This window comes from Ricinus communis, chromosome 10, assembly GCF_019578655.1.
Source record: "Ricinus communis isolate WT05 ecotype wild-type chromosome 10, ASM1957865v1, whole genome shotgun sequence".
NCBI lineage: Eukaryota > Viridiplantae > Streptophyta > Magnoliopsida > Malpighiales > Euphorbiaceae > Ricinus > Ricinus communis.
Window position 1 is genome coordinate 5903625 of NC_063265.1, and position 20448 is coordinate 5924072.

Here is a 20448-nt window from a genome sequence, read left to right on the forward strand (position 1 = left end):
CGGGACAGCAATGGGATAAGCGTAGAGGCGTTTATGGTTTTCCTGCATGGGATAATGGAGCTGTAAAACATGTGCCACCCTCAAATATTACACATGGATAATAGTCCCACACCCACAAATCCATTACTTTTTTCCTTTTTCTTTGATTAGAGATGGATTGTTTTCATCTTCGTTTAGAGTTTAAGCAATCTGTGTGGACAAATGAAATGGTTCACTTGATAACATGCAAATTTAGAATTTCCCCACAAAGTCAAGGAATCAAAAGGATTGTAATCCACAACGGAAACCATTCATTATTATTTCTGCAAACAGCAAAGAGCATTCCACTTTAATAAAGATGGAATTTAAAAGAAAGAAAAGAGCAAATGTATATTTTAACTTCTAAATTTTAATCATTTTGTTATTTTAATAGTTTAATTTTTTATGTAATTTAATATATATAAATTTATATTCTTTTATAAGATTTAAATCACTTTTAACATATTTATTAAAAAATAGAGTTCAAATGTCAGTTAGATTAAATTAAAAATTAAAAATATATAAAATGTTATAAGAATAAATTTTACATATTTATTTAATTAAATTAAAAGTTAAAATATTAAAATTAATGAATATTTAAAATTTAGATATCTAAATATATAAGATGGAAAAAGAATTAAGACCTTTCCCTAGTTGACCCCATCCAACCACATACATCATCATCATCTATGATTCTCCGGTTTTGACAATTTTCTCAATGGACAAAGGTTTACTCCCGTGAAAATTAGGGTTAATCATTGCAATCAAATCCTAGTCATTTAGGTTATGTTTCGTTGGATTCATTATATTACATACTTCATTACTTTAATGATAATAAATACATCATGTGATTAATTACTTTTAATTTGATTTAAATGTTTAATATATAAACAATCTATATAATCATCATTATTTATAATATATTTGTAATTATTTTTTCATTTTTTATTAATATAATTTCAACAATTTCAATCACCACCGACCGACATCATTTGTTGACTGGTGACTAAATTCTGGCGATTGATGAACAAACTTCAACAACCGACGATTAAATCCCGGTAATTGGTGACCGGATTTTGGTGATCGATGATCGGTTTCTGGCAACCGTAATTTTTAAAAAATAATAATTTTAATATTATTTTTAAATAAATTATTCTAATATTTTATTTCTATGCCAACTATTAATAAATTAATTAAATATTAAAATAAAAATTATAATTACCTTACATGTATTTTTTTGTTATAACTAAATATGGTAATGGAATGATGAATACATTACATTCTATTACTTCTTTGACTCCATTACTTAGTTGATTACGTTACATTCCATTGCACCCTACTAAATATAGACTTATGCTTACGCCTTATTCGAGTTTAAATCCTATTAGTCTTAATGCTTATATATATTTTTTATTATAACCAAACATGGTAATGGAATGTTGAATATATTGCATTCTATTTTTGCTTTGATTCTATTACTTATTTAAATATATTACACTCTACTAAACATAGCCTTCCAAAAGTTAATATTGTTACTTAAAAAAATAGAGTTAAAATAAAAATAAACTCATTTCATGTTATTGTTGAAGCTATAATTGAGAGTAAATTATTCAACACATTAATGATGGGCTATTTGATATATAAATTGATAGGTAACTTGATTTAAAAATTTAATATATTTTAATATTATTTTTTAAAAAATTTAATATATTATTTAGGTACATAGTAATAAATTATGACTTTTAAATATTTTAATATTGAATGATTAACATATTTTATTATTTAAAATTATAAGCTGTATAAACAAGGATAGTACAACACATATAACGTCTAACTTTTAGGAAAGCACTCGCAATTAAAAAGCGGAAAGGGCTCCCTCAGACATAGTTGCATTCGGAGATAATATTTGTTTCCTTTTATATACAGAGATATTATCCGTGAACATATTACTTGATAAATAATATTGTAATCAATAAGCATCAATGATTTTATATATTATATAAATGAGTTGAAATCCAATTTTACAAAGAAGAAAAATGAGCGAGGCAGAAGCTAATGGGAGAGTTCAAATTGTGATGTCATACTACAATGAACAAAGAGAGAGAGAGAGAGAGATGGATAAATATCCAGCTACGACCAGTACACCAGCTAGTTCATGAATCCTGACATTATATTGAATGCCCACTTACAATTTGTGGTACTCCGGAATGCAGTAGCATAACTTTCTGATATAAATGACATAATTAGAACTTGCGGAAAAAAATAGAAGAAAAAGAAAACTCAAAAACAAACTGCATTCATTGATTTCCCAATGCAGGAAAAAAAGAAGACAAACTACGTTTGTCAAATTTCATCGGTGAAATGAAATAAATTGAAAGTGCAATGCTCTACTTGTAAATGGATCTGTAAGCAGGAAAGCTGCCAAGCTTTAGTTAGCAGGCATGAGAATCAACACGAGAAGAAGAACATGTACAGTTTATGTAAATCATTCTAAACTGAAAGGCCAATCAAGCATCATCATCACTTTCTTCAACAGCCTGAGCTTCTTGACTGATCACGTAGTTGCTTCCATCTGGACCCAAAACCTTAAACCTGGTTCACAAAAATAAAATTTCACCTCAACTTCATAACACGAGATGATCTAACCACCCGTAAAGAATGACGGCTAACCTCTCAAGGATAAATTTGCCTTCCTTGTACTTCTGGGACTTCTCATGTGCATACAACTGAAATAATCAAGCGAAAGAATTGGTCAAGGGCTGAATTAAGTAACTGATGTAACAGTCACGCGAACCAAGCATTGACAATCCAAAAGTTTAACAAAACCAAATCTTACATATTTCCATCCCACAATTGAACCACAATCAACACAGAATATGTCAGCAACAGTGTGCATTCCAGTCATCATCATTCGATCCTCTGGCTCTCCTTCTGTGATATTAACACTAATCATTGGGATTGAACAATGTCAGAAGGAGAATTGACTATCACAAAAAACAAATAAAATTTTATATTCACGACAGCAGGCAATGTGTGAATGCATTTGATCGGCCACACACTGACTGCCCAATTCTAATTTATAAAACGTGTACAAGGTAATAAAAGTTATGTTTCATTCTCATTTGTCAAGCTTTTGATTCATTCAAGGTCCTCCGCAGCAACCAATCTTTGGTACTCTACTAAGGACTAAAGGGCACCTACAAACTACAATGATTAATGATCTGAATAATCTAAATGAAGTCAACCATATGCAAGAACACACAAGTCATGGGAGCAACAGGTCATCGACCCAACGACTCGGGAAGAAAAAAGGTTTAAGACACTAGTTTCCAATAAAATTCACGCAAACATAGGCACATAAACCTGCAAACAGGCATCAGGAACTTTCATCTATTCCAAGCCCAAATCCAAAAATTTTAGATCCAAAGATTATTTATCACAGAAAAGGAAGTAAAAGCAAAAGACAAGTAGTAACAACTCTATGAAATGAATGTTCAAGTCTAACTTGTAATGAAGATAAAAAATCACCAAACACTTACACATTATTAAAGAGATATGCCTTTCCATGCTTGCAGTGAAAAGACTGAAACAAAGATAAAAATAAAGGATTAGAATAAACATTGTTGCGATTAATTCTAAAAATCAATTTAATCAGCTCAAGACACAGAAAACACAGCAACTAATGACGGACTTCCATTTAAAACCAACAAAAGAAGAAATACAAAATTCTCGAGACAGTGACATTAACAAACTCAAATCTTTAATAGAAAGATATGTATCAAGATGATCACTGAGGACAAATTTTCATCATAAACAACATGAACATGCCTCTACTGTGTACAATAAACAAACACCTTTCATTGAAACAACCATCACAAGAAAAGCCCAAAAGAAAAACAAATGTAGTCTAAATCATAAAATTAAAAGAAGAACCACCGTGAATTAATTTTCACTTGGCTCCTTTCTCTATCTTTTTCCCGAAAACAATCAGTAATGGGTATTACCCAATCACCTTCTTTATATCCAATTCTCCATCACATACCAACTTGATATAAAAAACACAAGAAATTTAAACAGTTACATAATCATATAGCATAACGATGTATAAGAAAGAATATGAGATCAAAGTGCAAAATTTAAACTAAAAAAGAAAACCTTAGAGAGAATGTCCCTGACGAGAGCAAAATGAGTTTTACAGTGCTTGCAACAGTAGAAGTTTCCTTCAAGATTGATAAAAAATAGCCTTCCCATTTTCTTTCTTCTATTACACCCAATGTATCAAACTTTTGTTTCCTTCAAAAAAAGAAAAACCCATTCACGTATAAGTAGATGTAAAATAAACAAAACCCAAATTTCATTTTCCCAGAAACAACAACAAGAACTGATAATGCATTAAGGAAGAAATGATTATCATAAAATGAGTAAAATCAAAGATCGAAACACCAACCCAACAGTGCACATAAATATATGTATACTGATAAAAATGAAGAATAAGAGAATTGAAAAAATGAAAAAGTAAAAGAAAAAGAAAAGAGAGAAGTGGTTTATAGATTCATCTTTACCAGCAGTTACTAAAAAAGAGAGTGAAATGGTTTCATGAAGGCAACAGTGTTTGGCTCTCTCTCTCTCTCTCTCTCTATATATATATATATATATATATATATATACATTACTTAACAGCAGTTACATCTGATTGAGAAATGCAATTTTCTTGAATACAAGGCCTCTCCCTTTTTTAAATTTTTTGGGCCCAGTAAGCAGCAAATACTTGTCCATTTTTCTGGTATTTATTACCTTTTTAGAAAAAGAATTTTCTCCTACTATTTTACTTTCTTTTGACACTACTGTTGATTTTTTTTTCTTTTTTAGGTATTTAACTATATAAATGACATGAATGTTCTGTAATGTATCTCTAAATTAATATTTAATAACTAATTTTTTAAATATTTGATTAAATCTTTAAAACCAAATTACAATCTATAAGCACAATTTCATATTTCTATTATTTTAGAGGATATTATAATTTTCATTAAAAATGTATATTTCAATAACTAATAGTTTTTTTTATATTTAATGTTTAATTAAAAATGTATACAATTTTTATATTTAATTTTATTGGTGATAGATATAAAAAAATCTTTTAGATAATTTAAATAAAAACGATTAAATTCTTATGCTTTAGTCACTTTTATCATTTTTAAAATTCAATTAAATTTTATTTTAAAAGGAAATTTTAATTAAATTTTATTAATAAAATAAAAAAAAAATTAAAATTAGTATATGCTGTATACTAAATCAATAGATAATTAGCATATATTTATTAATTTAGATGAATAAATATTTATTAATTATTTAATAATAAAATATAAAATACTAATAATAAATATTATTATTTTATTAATTATTATATATATATATTAATGACAAGAATTACTCATAAAAAATAGTAGGATTTCCGTTAGTTGTTTATATCCAATAGAAAAAAAACACATAAATCTATTCTATTCCTAATTCAATATTAAACTATAATAATTTAAAAATACTAAATAAATTCCTAATAAACAAACTACAAAACATCTATAAAAAAAGAAATAAGAAAACCACCACTTCTCACATACCACCACCACCACCTCCCATTAAACAGAAACAAGAAATAACTCCACCACCACTCACCACCTGTGAAACAACTCCAACACCATTGTTTTTTTTATACCAGAAAAAAAGAGTTGTTGGTGAGCGGCAGGAAAGGGCAAGCGACTCCATAGTGGTAGCGAGCGGCGGAAAGGGCGGGCGATGGAAAGGGCATTTTATTTTAGTTGCTAAGTAGGAAATTTTGGAGATGACAGTAGTCATTGTCCAATGAGGCACCATGGATTCTAACTGTAGGAGCAAATATTGTTGACAGAGCTATTAGAGCAATAGTATTACTTGGTAATAAAATTCAGAGTTGAATGATGAACCCTTTTCCCACTTCCGAGACAAACGAATTGCAGTCACTTGTTTTAAACAGGTACAAATGGTATTGGTATTGATAACCCATCATCTGCATCGTGCGACCAGGATCATTGTCTCTAGTTCTGTTGTTGGCGGTGGTTGTTGTTTTGTTTCTCATATTTTTCTTTGAATTGGAGAGGGAGACGAAGGCCATGGGTTTGTTTGGATGGTACGAAAATAGAAAACTGAGACGGAAAGAGAGATGAAATAGTGTTAGTTTTTCATTTACTATTTATCTTTAGTATTTTTATTATTAATTTAGTAAAATAAAAAAAATCATATATACAATCATTTTATTATGTCATTATAGTATTAATGGTTTAATTAAAATCTTTTAAGAATAAACAATAAGAATTAATTAGTTAATGGGTTCTTCTATACTTTTCATCTTTTGTATTTGAAGCGTATATCAAACTTAACATACAATAATAAATATATAAAATTAAATTAAATTGCAGTGACATTATGCTAATTAATAAATTATTATGTAATAGAAAATATTAATTTAAAATGATATTAATGTAAGAATTGGTAAAGTAATATTATGTTTGGTAGAAGGTGATATAATCAATTAAGTAATGAAATCAAAAAACTAATAAAATATAATATATCCATCATTCCACTACCATATTTGACACTAATAAAAAATATATATAATGTAGTGTAATTATAATTTTTATTTTAATATTTAATTTATTTATAGTAGTTAGTATAAAAATAAATATTAAAATAAATTATTTAAAAATAATATTAAAATTATTTTTTAAAAATATTATCAATGGTCACCCAAATCGGTCTCCCATTTTCAGATTTTAGTCATCGATTTCCGAAATCCAATTACTAGTCACTAGAATTCAATGGCTAGAAGTGTTTAAATTATATTGATAACAAATAAAAAAATAAAATAAATATAAATATGTTGTAAATGAAGAGAAAGTTTAGGGATTTAGTTAAGATATTTATTCTAATAAGTCCTAGTCTTTTGGATATTTGATTTATCTTTTCTTTGTTGCACTCGTCACGTTGAATAGTTGAACATGAGCATTAAGTTTGTAAAGACTATTTAAAGCCTAAGTTTGTTCAATAAAACTTAAGTCACTTATGCTTTGTGAATCTATTCTTAACATTCTGGTAGCAGAGCCTCCATTGAACCGGACAAAAACAAAGCATCAATCTTTGATGTCTCTGCAGCAGCAAGATAACAATTGAAGGGAGTTTTGTGCAGCCATCTATTCCCCGCTTTAATGGTCACTATGACCATTGGAGCATGTTGATGGAGAATTTCCTACGATTCAAGGAATTATAGGGCTTGGTAGAGACTAGCTATGAGGAGCCAACCAATGGATCAGTGCAGACTGAAGCATTGAAGCTAAAAGATATGAAAGTAAAAAACTTTCTATTCCAGGCCATTGATCAGATGGTATTGGAGACCATCCTTGTGAAGGATACTTCCAAACAAATTTGGGAGTCTATGAAGAAGAAATTTGAAGGGAGTGCTAGAGTAAAGAGGTCACACTTACAAGCTCTCAGCAGAGAGTTTGAAACTCTAGAGATGATAATGGGAGAAGGAGTTTCTGAGTATTTTTCAAGAGTGTTGACAGTAGCCAACAAGATGAGAATATATGGGGAACAGATGTAAGATGTTAAAGTAGTGGAGAAAATTTTGAGATCGCTGAGTGAGAAGTTTAATTATGTTGTTTGCTCAATTGAGGAGTCCAAAGACATTGATCAACTATCCATTGATGAGCTGCAAAGTTCATTGATAGTTCATGAGAAAAAAATTTAAGCAACATGCAGGAGAAGAGCAAGCACTCAAGATCAGCCATGAAGATAGATTTGGTGCAAGAGGTCACAGTCGAGGTGCATACCGAGGCAGAGGAAGAGGGAGACACTAGTTTTACAACAAACCAATGGTAGAATGCTTCAAGTGCCACAACCTTGGGCATTATCAATCTGAATATCCAAGATGGGAAAAAGAAGCCAACTATGCTGAACTAAGAGGAGAAGAAGAAATATTGCTCATGTCATATATGGAGATGAATGGTGCTCAAAGGGAAGATATATGGTATTTGGATTCTAGATGCAGCAATCATATGTGTGGTGACAAAAGTTTGTTCCTTAATTTGAATGAGCACTTCAGGCATATGGTGTCTCTAGGAAATAACACAAAGATGAATGTGTTGGGCAAAGGTCATGTGAGATTCAAAGTAAGTGGCTTAACTCATGTTATTAGTGATGTATACTTTGTCCCTGAACTAAAAAGCAAATTGTTGAGCATTGACCAATTACAAGAAAAAGGGTTGGCAATTCTCATTCAACATGGAAGGCTCAAGATTTATCATTTAGAGAAAGGAATCATAATACAAACCGAGATGTCAACGAATCGAATGTTTGTATGGTGGCAAAAATACTACCACAAAAGCCAGCTTGCTTCTGCATTTCCACACAAGATACGACACACTTGTGGCATTGTCGTTATGAAAATTTGAGCTATAAGGGGTTGGGAACTCTACAAGTTAAGAAAATGGTACATGGACTGCCTCCCTTCAATTCTCCAATGACAGTATGTGCAAACTGTATGATTGGAAAAAAGCATAGAGATCTAATTCCAAAGATAAGCAATTGGAGGGCCACCGAAAAACTTCAGCTTGTTCATGCGGATCTTTGCGGCCCCATATCCCCCAATTCTAATAGTAAGAAAAGGTACATTTTATGCTTTATTGATGATCTTACTAGAAAAGCATGGGTTTATTTCTTAGTGGAAAAATCTGAAGCATTAAGCATGTTTAAAAAATTTAAAAGCTATGTTGAGAAAGAAGTAGGAGGAGATATTAAATGTTTGAGAACAAATCGAGGAGGAGAGTTCACATCACTCGAGTTTAATGAGTTTTGTACAGAACATGGCATCAAGAGGCAATTGAATGCAGCGTATACTCCACAACAAAATGGAGTAGCGGAACGAAAGAATCAAACTGTGATGAATATGGTTCGATGTATGCTTATTGAAAGAAAAATGCCAAAGATTTTCTGGCCAGAGGCAGTAAATTGGACAATACATGTTTTGAATAGGAGTCCTACATTGGCTGTGAAGAATCAAACACCCGAAGAAGCCTGGAGTGGTAACAAGCCCTCGGTTGAGTACTTCAGAATTTTTGGATGTGTGGCATATGTGCATGTTCTAGATACGAGAAGAAAAAAATTAGATGCAAAGAGCCTTGCTTGTGTGTTATTGGGAATAAGTGAAGAGTCTAAGGCATATAGACTCTATGGCCCTATTGAAAGGAAGGTTGTAGTTAGCAGAGATGTAGTGTTTGAGGAAGATAAATCTTGAAGCTGGGATAAAAATTATGAAGAGCACATAATGATTGTGATATGAATCAAGGCTGCCATGAGATTCCATTGAAAAGGCATGAACCAAAAGGTCCAAAATGGAAATGCAACTCATGCATGAAAACAAGAGTCCAACCTTATAATGAAGCATTCAGTCCATTTTGAAGAATAAAAGTCATTCGGCTATGATTAGGCCTTTGGGCTTAATTCATATTTATATGGGTTTTTATCTTTTGAGTTTTAGCTTAAGTAATAGTTTTATTTTATTTTTATTTAATTAAGGATTATTTTATTAGGTGTGAGTTATATGTGTGTTGTGTGGAGTTACAAATGAGTGAACATGTTTAGTTGTCATTTGGGAGTTACAAAATAAGGGCCATCAATGTAAAAAAACAGCCATTTTTAATGAGTTTTAAGGGGAATTAAAAGGAAAATGTGGGAAAGCTCAAAATACATCTATTCAGGTTTCTTTGTCTTGTTTTCGCTATAAATATCAAAGCCAAATTCATTTGTAAAGAATAGAATTTTGAATGATAATCTTTGTTTGCTCTTTGTGAGTGTTTTTGCTTAAGTTCTTGCATGAACTTTAAACTTATCAAACTATTTTTAGTTTGTGGCGTTCTCTAACTAAAATCTTGTGTTTGATTCTTAATTTATCAAATCATACTTAGTTTGTGGCGTTTGGAGTTGAATTCAAGTGCTAGTTTCATTGTTGGAACTAGTTTTTTCTCAACTTTACTTGAGGAGATCCTTGGGTTTTGGAATCATCTTGATTGAAGGGTGTTTTCTTGCATTCTATATGTATCATAACTCATTATTTATTGGGTGTGTGGTTGCTAAGATGATGATTTCCTATCATTTGGTATCAGAGTTTGCTTCAAGTTGAGGTTTGCTTATCTTTGTGTTTTGTGTGTTATTAAAGTTTCTCATCTTCTTTTATTCTTTTTTTTTTGTGCCGAATTCTTCTTGTTTCAATTTTGTCCTTCTAAGTACTCTTTATTTTAAAGTTTACACCTTTGTGTTTATTAAATAAATTTTTGTTGTCCTTTCTTGTTAAACTTTTTATGTTGTCTTTTTTCTTTTCCTTTAAATTCCATATCATATCTTTTGTTCTTTCCTTCAAACGTCTTTGTGGTTCTTTATTTTCATCTTTATTTCATTCTTAGATGTAAAAAAAATGTTTCATGAAACTGAGTTCATTAGACAATGTCGAAATCTTCGTTATCAATCTTATGATAAGATGTGGGGTCAAAGAAATGATCATTATGAACTTTGAACTTATCAAACTATTTTTATTTTGTGGCGTTCTCTAACCAAAATCTTGTGTTTAATTCTTAACTTATTAAATCATACTTGGTTTGTGGCGTGTGGAGTTGAATTTAAGTGCTAGTTTCATTGTTGGAACTAGTTTTTTCCTAACTTCACTTGAGGAGATCCTTGGATTTTGGAATCATCTTGATTGGAGGGTGTTTTCTTGCATTCCATATGTATCATAACTCATTAGTTATTGGGTGTGTGGTTGCTAAGATGATGATTTCCTATCAGATTGATTTGGAGTGGGATGATAATACAACGGCAAACACAGAGAATGAAGAAGTGGTGAATAGAGAAGAAGAGGAAACTATTGAACCAGTTGATAGTCTCAAAATGATGAATATGAAGGAAGAAATAGAGAGCCTCCCAACTGGATGAACGGTTATGTAATTGGGGAAGGACTTTCGGAGGAAGATGAGGCAAATGTTAATTCAGCTCTATTTGCTTCAACTGATCCAGTGTATTTTGAAGGAAGCAGTAAAGCATAACAAATGGAGGACAGCCATGGACATGGAGATACAAGCTATAGACAAAAACAACACCTGGGAACTTACTGATCTTCCTAAAGGTGCAAAGAAGATTGGAGTGAAGTGGGTTTATAAAACGAAACTCAAAGAAAATGGTGAAGTAGATAAATTGAAAGCTCGGTTTGTGGTAAAAGGGTATGTGCAACAACAAGGGATAGACTACACCAAGTATTCGCACCAGTTGCAAGAATGGATACAATAAGAATGGTTGTGGCTATAGCAGCACAAAAGGTGGACTCTCTATCAACTTGATGTCAAATCTGCCTTCTTGCACGGAGAACTCAACGAAGAAGTGTATGCAGAGCAACCAAAGGGTTATGAACTGATGGACAATCCTCAAAAAGTTTACAAGTTGAAGAAAGCCTTATACGGTTTAAAACAAGCTCCACGGGCCTGATTCAGCCGTATTGAAGCACATTTCTTAAGTGAAGGGTACGAGAAGTGCTATAGTGAGCATACGTTATTCATTAAAACGACTAATGAAGGTAAAATTCTCATTATTAGTTTATATATTGATGATTTAATATTTACTAGTAATGATGAATTGATGTTTAGTGAATTTAAAACCTCTATGTCGAGAGAATTTAATATGACTGATTTCGGTAAGATGAGATTCTTTTTAGGCATTGAAGTTTTACAGAGATCTGATGAGATTTATATTTGTCAAAAGAAATATGCTTCGGAGGTCTTGAAGAGATTTAAGATGGAAAATAGCAACTCGGTTCAGAATCCTATTGTTCCAGGTTGTAAGCTTTCCAAAGATGAAAATGGAGTTCATGTTGATGAGAGTTTATTCAAGCAGATGGTAGGATGTCTCATGTACTTAACATCTACAAGGCCAGATTTAATGTTTGCGGTGAGCTTGATTAGCAGGTACATGGCCAAACCAACTGAATTGCATTTGATGGTAGCCAAAAGGATACTACGGTATTTGCAAGGAACGACTAGATTTGTCCTTTTCTACAAAAAGGGGGGGCATGAAGGTCTAATTGGTTATACAGATAGTGACTATGCAGGAGATGTAGAAGACAAAAGATTACATTGGATTATGTTTTCACGTTCGGATCTGGAGTTGTTGCCTGGTCTTCAAGAAAGCAACCTATAGTCACACTTTCAACCACAGAAGCAGAGTTTGTGGCAACAGCTGGTTGTGCTAGTCAAGCTGTTTGGATGAAGAGAATAATTGAGAAATTGAGTTTAGAAGAAAGCAAGTGTACAACAATCTTTTGCTATAACAATTCCACGATTAAGTTGTTGAAAAATTTGGTGTTACACGGCCGAAGCAAGCACATTGATGTGCGATTTCATTTTCTTCGTGATCTTACTCGAGAAGAAGCAATTGAGTTAGTTTACTGTAGAACACAAGATCAGCTGGCATATATCATGACAAAACCCCTCACAGTGGATGCATTTCAGAAGTTTCGAAGTCAACCGGAAATGTGTCAAGTTCCTGAAATAAACTAGTTATAGACTTGTAGTTGGTATCTAGTTTAAAGGAGGGAATGAAGAGAAAGTTTAGGGATTTAGTTAAGATATTTATTTTAATAAGTCATAGTCTTTAGGATATTTGATTTATATTTTCTTTGTTGCATTCATCACGAATGTGAGCAAGATTTTCTCATTTATGTTAAGTTTGTAAAGGCTATTTAAAGCCTAAGTTTGTTCAATAAAACTTAAGTCACTTCTGTTTTGTAAATCTATTCTTAACAGTAAATAACCATGTATATATAAATTCATGTGTATTGAGCATTATATGAAACTAAAAATAATTGATTTTATTATGTAACTGTTGTTTCTATTACATTAAAAAAAATTAATAACTAAATAAAATAATAAAATATATAATATAATGGTGATTTCATTACATGCTTTATTACACCATACCAAACATAGCCTAAATGTTTTATTTTTTAAAAAGCTTTCTCCATCTTAAATCATGCATTTTTAAAAGTTAAGAGAAACATGACTTACTGGGAGGGGTTTCCAATCAAATTTTGCAATTTATTTCAGAAAGTTCTCCAAACAAAACCACCACTGGTTATTATCATTCTAACCTCATCATCATAAGGGCAGTAACATTACCCCTTATTTGTCCATGGGAATACATGGCACTATCAGCTGAGCTTTTATGTAAAAGAATTTTGACCTGGAAAAATAGAACTCATATTTTTTTGGTAAAATATGAAGCAGGCTATCCCAAAAACCAAAAAAAAAAGGACCGGCCCATTTTAGCAGGCTAAATTAATAAATAAAAAAAGAGATGACATTAATTAAAAACACTTATGAGAGTGTGGAACATCATTAATTCTGAAACCTAGTCAAACTGTAAACTGTGACCGATAAAAGAATGCTGCAAGCAAAAATCAACCTTGTTACTCCCACACAAAAAGGGGATTCATTCAGTATCTGAATTTCAATTAGGAGGAAGAAAGTCTTCCTTGAGGGATTTTTTTCTCGACCTCTCCTATTCTTTGAGGAGGCCATACAATGTGGGTAACCCTTCCGCTTATTAGCCCCAAAGGAACCTGTCATGAATAATTCCTTCATATCAGGACAAACCAAGCAATTTAGATAATGTATAACAAGAAAACACTGTTGCTGCATATGGAGATTCTAAAAGGTCCTACACGAAAATCATTCACTTGTGATAGTAAACTCAAAATGCACAGTTTTAAGTGCAATGAAAGACTTCAAACGACACTCAAATCAAACTAACCCTTTTAACAGCTATTCAATATTACAATTGATACATACCGGGCCAAAATATCTCGAATCCATGCTGGAAAGCAAGTTATCTCCCTCCACCCAACAATGCCCTTCTGGAACCTTAACCACATCATATGCATGAGGAGTTCCTATCCAGTCACCTGGTAAGCCAATAATTCTCTTTATGTGTTTCTCCTTGTGATTACTTGGTGACCTACAAAAAGATGCAGAAAAATAGCAATATTTGTTAAGGGCCCGGAAAATCTGCATCAATATCATGCAACGTCAGTGTCGTGCATCCCTATGTAATCAACCATATACCATAAACTGATTAGTCAGACTGAGAACTTGATACAGACATATAAAGCGAGGATATATCGATGTGAATGAACTATTTGTTTAGTGCACATTAAGTATTATTTTGAGCCAAAAATTTCATATTAGACATTAGAAATGCAACTGTGTAGATTGTATATAATTTGCACAACTGTGGGCTTAAGCAAAGCAGTCATTCAAACACAGATTACCTTGTCAGCTCATTTCAGCTTTTTCAGCAATGATGTGTGATTAAGTCGAGCTTAACTTAAAAAGATTTAAAAATAATGGGGTAATCCAAGACATAGATACTCTAATCAATCTTATTATCATGAATGTGTAAAACATTAGTCCCTTCAGTGAGCTCATCCATTTAAAGAAGCCCATGGCTGAGCAGAGCTTATATTCCATTACGCAGGCTAATTTCAGCACGAATATGAGATTTTCAAAACCAATATCATTTTCAACAAACCAGGTACCAGTATCCAATAGCTACTTGACAACTCAAGTAAGTCAGCTAGGTTTTATCCAAGGCCCAAACCAACAAATCCAACTTCAGTGGAAAACCTTCTGTAACCCATCATAAAGTTAAAATGTCAAAAAGTTGTTTGACCATGTAGCTTATATATTTCTGAAGTCAAGTGAACCTTCTAATAGGACTCTAGTCGCAAGAATAATGTGAAAACTGTACTCTTAACTCTTATGAAGTGCAATAATACAGTTATAAAGTACTATCATTGTAACCACAATAGAAGCACATGAGTGGCTTAAAGCCTCAATGCGGTGCCACCTCATCTCTCTTCTCAAAGAAAATCCAAACTGGTAGTAAAGCTTAAGCCCAAACCACAGGTAGATTTATTTCTTATGACTAACCTCTCTTTAGCTTTTGGGAAAATACTAAAACCAAGTATGTTAAAAGAATTAAAGCTCTTTAAAAACACTAATTTCCCCTCTAATAATTTTTACACTGAACAAACATGACCAAGTGTTTGAGTCGTACAGCTTAAGGCAAGTTAGGTGAAAAAATAAAAGGAGAATTGCTATCTTACAAGTATCAAGAGGCTGGTGCTTGCTAGAGTAGAAATGCCATTTAAGTAATGGGAAAATGTGTAGAGAAAGACCTACCGAAAAACTACCACGTCACCATGTGAGAACCTGTACTTCTCAAGGCAAAACTTTTCCACCAGAACACAATCATCTGCAGCCAAACCATTTATCAAAATGATGAAAAATAACTGCTGAGGGCACACCATTTGTGTTGAGTTTGCAAGAAAGTACCAATGAATGATCCCCAAAATGTGCTGGTCCCGGGATTAAAGGTGGGGGACATGGAAACGCCTCTCACAGGAACAATACTGGCATATCGGTCTGAAATTGTGATCCCTATAAGCCCAACTGTGAAGTATTTCTTGGCCAAACTCCACAAAAAATTACTAGATGCCATTCTGCAACTAGATGCACTTCAGGTGAAAAATTGCAACCATCTGCACCAAGAATCCATGTACATCACCAATGCTATGCAATTTCCGATCAAACAACTAACTAAAGTCCCAATAGGCCTATTACAGCATTCACATAAAACCTCTTAAACATTATTAATCCAACCAAAAGGAAAACATAATAGAAAACTTCTGTATATTCTATGGTTCATGACACTACAACTTGCACTTTAATTTTAAGATTATGGCATCAATCAGAGAAACTCAGGACTAAGAAAGAAAATGGCATCAATCAGTTGAAGATATTGGTACTGGAAAATTTGGCTGCATGGATTTCACAAAGGTTTGTGCATATGAAAGAACACTAGTTTTCCAGGAATATGCAAGACATACGCCTAATGCAACTTAGAATTGGTTACGCATAATATGACTAGAATCTTGTACTTTGATAAAAACTGCCTCTGCATAATTGCATTATAACTGTTTATTTATTGCAAAAGCTCTAAAGTTATAAATAAAAGGATTTACTCTGGCAATCACCTCATTTGACATTGCTCATAAATGTGATTAAAAGGAATTTCAAACTACTATAGTATCCTGGAAGAATTAGAAAATTGGTAAGTGACTCTAAGCTTAATTTACTAAAATGAATAAAAAAAGAAATAAAAGTTCCAGAAACAAGAGAAGCAAATAGAGATATCTTGTTTGAAGAGAGAAACAAAAGTATCACCTTGTGTGCAAATAATAGTGCCCACTTTGGCAAATAATCAAACACCTTGAACGCAATCAAAAGCCTACAATACATATTCAATAATAATAATTTTCTTTTTGGAAAGAAAGAAAACCCTTCTATTTTAATAAAAGATAAAATAAGACATGTCCTATGTAACCCAAAAGATGATTGAAAGAAGAGGTCATAGACTAAAATATATTTCAAAATGCAAATGCTTAGTGATTAAACGAAATGAAAAGAAACGAGATTGAAAGTCTTACAAAAATTATAATTCAAGTGGGTGGCTCTTCCCACTTTTGCTTCTGCCCTCTTCAATCCGATTCTTTGTTTTCAAATAGTTCAGAGTCTGTAGCTGGACGATGGCTTACAGCGACTCAACAGTCAATATAATAAAGGTGGAGAACTATCATGGAAAACACTGCGTTTTAGTCTGCCACTAAAAATACATAACCAAAACTTTAACAAAGAAACTACAGGTGATTTTAAATTGTAAAAGTAGTATTGGATCAACATCAACTTACTGAATTAGAGGTTCATTTTACCCGATGCTACTATTAGAGATTAAACTTAGACCTTTAAAGAGAAACAAATTTCCTCAATTATTTAGAGAATATAGTTAATTTTACAAATTTTCCTTTAGTCAGTGAAAATTTATAAGATTTTTATTTATTTCAAATGCTTATTAAAAACTTACATATTTATTTAAATAGTTTTGGAAAAATCTCAAACTGAGCTCACTTAAGTTGGAAGTGTTGTTTTAGTAGATATTAGTAGAAAGATTTAATGCAAATAGTATTAGGCACATCCGGTTTATTATTATTTTTTTTAAAGAAAGAAATTTCATTAAGAAATTTGTTTTGGTACAAAGGAGAACCAAGTCCATAAAACTAAACAGGAGTCCTCCTCACTCAAGAGACTCCCATTAAATCATAATGCAAAGTACGCCACACAGAAGCAGAAGGATGATCAAAACAATGCACACCTCTGCCATATTCCAAAGCCAGAATGCTAAGAATATCTGCAGCTCTACTCTTCTCCCTATGAATGTGACAAACTTTAACATTCCAGCTATCATCAAGCATGTCCCTAATCTCATGGACAGAAGTAGCATAAATGGCTCTCTATTTGTTGCGTTTCGAAATCCATTCTGACACCAAGTGAGAATCAATCTCAACTAACAACTTGTCAATACCACGTTTCTTAGCAAGACTCATACCCTGATAAAGCCCCTCTAGATAATAATTTTCCTTGTTCACTAATAAATCGACTAATTAAACTCATGTTTCTATAATCAATTCATGGTTTGTTTATTCTTTATTTCAAAAATCCTATTTCGTTCAATTGGATTATCCTTAACTCACTTGGACATTTTAGCAAACATATATCCTACAATCTTAAAAACAGAGTACACCATAATCTTAAAGCAAAACATAACACCACCAACACATCCTCCACTGCCACCGCCACATTAAAACTCTTCTTTCACAATTTCACATCAAAACCCATAACCATCAAACCAAGTACCTTTGTTTCCCAAACCCAAGCAAACAAACAATCACCATAAAAATAACATGCAATCTCACCTTTATAATTTTACAATGAAGACACAAGGCAGGATTGCAAGAAGCAGCGCCGCCTTATGGAAGCCGTCTACACTCGCCACCATCTGTCAGTAAGGTACAGTGAAGAGGATATTGGCTCAACTCGTCGACGCTCGCCACCACCTTCGTGTTATGAGCTCAGTTCTTTGCTCTTTTGATGTGTGGAACAGTATAGTGAATGGGACTCGAGCAGATGATACTTGTGTAAGAGTGAAAACCAGCAGCTCGGCTCGGTAAATCGCGTGGAGATCGGTTGTTTAGATAGGAATAAGGTTCAAATTGGCCCCTGAACTTATTATTGAAGTTCAAATCACCTCTTTTGGCCTTTTCTGACCATTTTAGCTCAAAACTTAACAAATATGAGTCATTTTAATCCTTTTTTGGAGAGTGAGCTATACATGCTTTATTAAAAACACTTAAAAGACTAAATAAAACAAAAATAAATAAATTATCTTTTTCATATTTTTTTTCTCACTTTTCTAGCAAACAAATAAACTCTATCCACTAAAATCTTACCAAAATAGAAGAAAATCAAACTTTACCAAAACAAAATCCCACCCACATTAATAAAAGAAAATCAAATCCTAGTACTAGTACTAGGAAAAGAAAAATAAACTCTACCCAAACCATATCATAGCCACACAAAAAATATTCAAATTTATAGACAAATTTGAAAAACCAAATCGATAGTAGTAGGGGAGACAACGATTGAGACAATGATGGCAGCGGTTAAAGCTGCAACAACAATGGACGATAATGATGGCGGCGGCTGAGGCTGCATGGTGAGGATGAAGACCCAAGTCATATGAGCGAAGTGACGACGGTGGCAACAGTCTGTTTCTTTGATTTTGGGTTCTTTTTCTTTTCGGTTTATTTTGGAAAATAAATGAAGATAGCGGTGCACACATTTGTTGCTTTGATGGTGGTGATAGTGGTGGTTACAGTGTATCACCAACAACCAATTGAGTAAACCCACCATGAAATTGAATAAACCCAATACCACCACCAACGATGGCAACAGGCTGTTTCTTTGATATTTTAGTTCTTTTTCTTTTCAGTTTGTTTCCTTTTCTCAAAGTTTTATTTTTATTTTGTTTTAATAAATTGGAAATAGAAAGAGATAAGATGGGTATGTAAGTTCATGATTTTGAGAGATTGGTTTTGATTGTTAGATGTTGAGTTGAATCGAATTTTAAAAGAGGAAGAGATATAGAGAAAAAAAAAAAGAGATTATTGTAACTGTTGTGGTTGGTGTTATTGTCGTAGGGAGCAGGTAGTGACGGTGGTGCAGAGGATTGCTATTGTTGCTATTGCAAGTGGTGGTTGTCTACAATAGTTCAAGCAACATAATTGATGGTGGCGGTGGTATAGCGTAGTTGATAGTGGGTGGCAGTGTTGTAGTTGATAAATATTATTACTGATATGTATTATTTATTAGTTTATTATAAAGATAATTAATTAATTATGAAATTTATTTTGAAAAAGAATTTTTATGACTTTTTTTCAATCCATGCTCTTTACAAAGAAAATGCAACCCACTCTCCCATTTTCAATAAAAAAAGGAGTTATCAGAACTAAAATTATTAAATTTTGGTTTAAATGATCATATAAGATTAAAGGGCTTATTTAACCCCACATAAAAAGTTCAGTGGCCAAATTGACCTTTATTCTTTTTAGATAATTTAAAAGATTACCTTTGAGGTTTGATATAATATACAAGTTAGTTTCTATATTATTCTATTACATTAAAATCCATTGAGTTTTAATCAAACTAACTTTTTATTTCTTTTCGTGTTAGTCGAATGACTAAATTAGTAATTTAAAATTATAATTTGATTTTTAGACTTATTATTAAGTATTAAAATTGTTCAAAATTAATTTTATTATCAAATTAAAGTAAAATTTTATTTTTAGCACAAGTTATTTTTATCATCTAATTCAAATAATAAATTTAAAATCTTTTATTTGTTTATATCTTTTTTTAGTATAATCTAATCCTAAAAAAATTTAAACGTATTAAAAAATATTTATTTTGTGTAGTATTATTAAATTAGTATATAGTTTAATTTTAAAATTTTAAAAAAGATAAATAGTTAAAAAATATTATTTTAATTAGATTTTAAAACTAAATTATATTAAAAATAAAAATTTTACTCGTATTAATTCCATTTGAATGGTTGATAAAAAATTTCATTTTTTACATACAAAATTATTAATAATCTTTTTTATTGATAGTGGAGTTGTCAACTTCAATAATTACCGTACGTTAATTTAATAATAGAATTAATTGTGGACGAGTTTGATACTTGATATTAAGTTCAAAAATCAAATTATAATATTAAATTACCAGTTTAGTCATTCGACTAATACGAAAGAGGATAATAGTTAGTTTTATTAAAATTTAAAAGGGTTTTAAAATATAATAAAAAGAATATAGGGACCAACTTGTGTATTAGACCAAACTTTAGGAG

At 31.7% G+C, this 20448-nt stretch overlaps 2 protein-coding genes across 6 annotated transcripts; both read right to left on the bottom strand.

The window, feature by feature from the left end:
- Nucleotides 1-2298: 2298 nt before the first annotated feature.
- LOC8267519 (protein yippee-like) lies at nt 2299-4689 on the bottom strand. 2 transcript variants are annotated; one of them, XM_015724725.2, is made up of 6 exons: nt 4581-4689; nt 4174-4311; nt 3558-3601; nt 2855-2963; nt 2689-2744; nt 2299-2610 (listed from the first exon to the last, which is right to left on the bottom strand). In XM_015724725.2, exons 2-6 carry the CDS (start codon nt 4267-4269, stop codon nt 2526-2528), a joined length of 390 nt encoding a protein of 129 aa, XP_015580211.1. In that variant the 5' UTR covers nt 4270-4311; nt 4581-4689; the 3' UTR covers nt 2299-2525. The 2 variants fall into 2 exon arrangements, with proteins under 2 accessions (XP_015580211.1, XP_002528110.1); XM_002528064.4 differs by lacking the exon at nt 4581-4689 and adding an exon at nt 4466-4579.
- An 8735-nt stretch (nt 4690-13424) lies between these two features.
- On the bottom strand, nt 13425-19386 carry LOC8267517 (mitochondrial inner membrane protease subunit 2). Of its 4 annotated transcripts, XM_015724738.3 has the most exons (7): nt 17960-19386; nt 16637-16779; nt 16374-16437; nt 15483-15688; nt 15330-15402; nt 13938-14103; nt 13425-13708 (listed from the first exon to the last, which is right to left on the bottom strand). In XM_015724738.3, exons 4-7 carry the CDS (start codon nt 15646-15648, stop codon nt 13601-13603), a joined length of 513 nt encoding a protein of 170 aa, XP_015580224.1. In that variant the 5' UTR covers nt 15649-15688; nt 16374-16437; nt 16637-16779; nt 17960-19386; the 3' UTR covers nt 13425-13600. The 4 variants fall into 4 exon arrangements, with proteins under 4 accessions (XP_015580224.1, XP_002528106.1, XP_025014725.1 ...); XM_002528060.4 differs by lacking the exon at nt 16374-16437; XM_025158957.2 differs by lacking the exon at nt 16374-16437 and having other exon boundaries at nt 16637-16812.
- Between the last annotated feature and the right edge of the window lie 1062 nt (nt 19387-20448).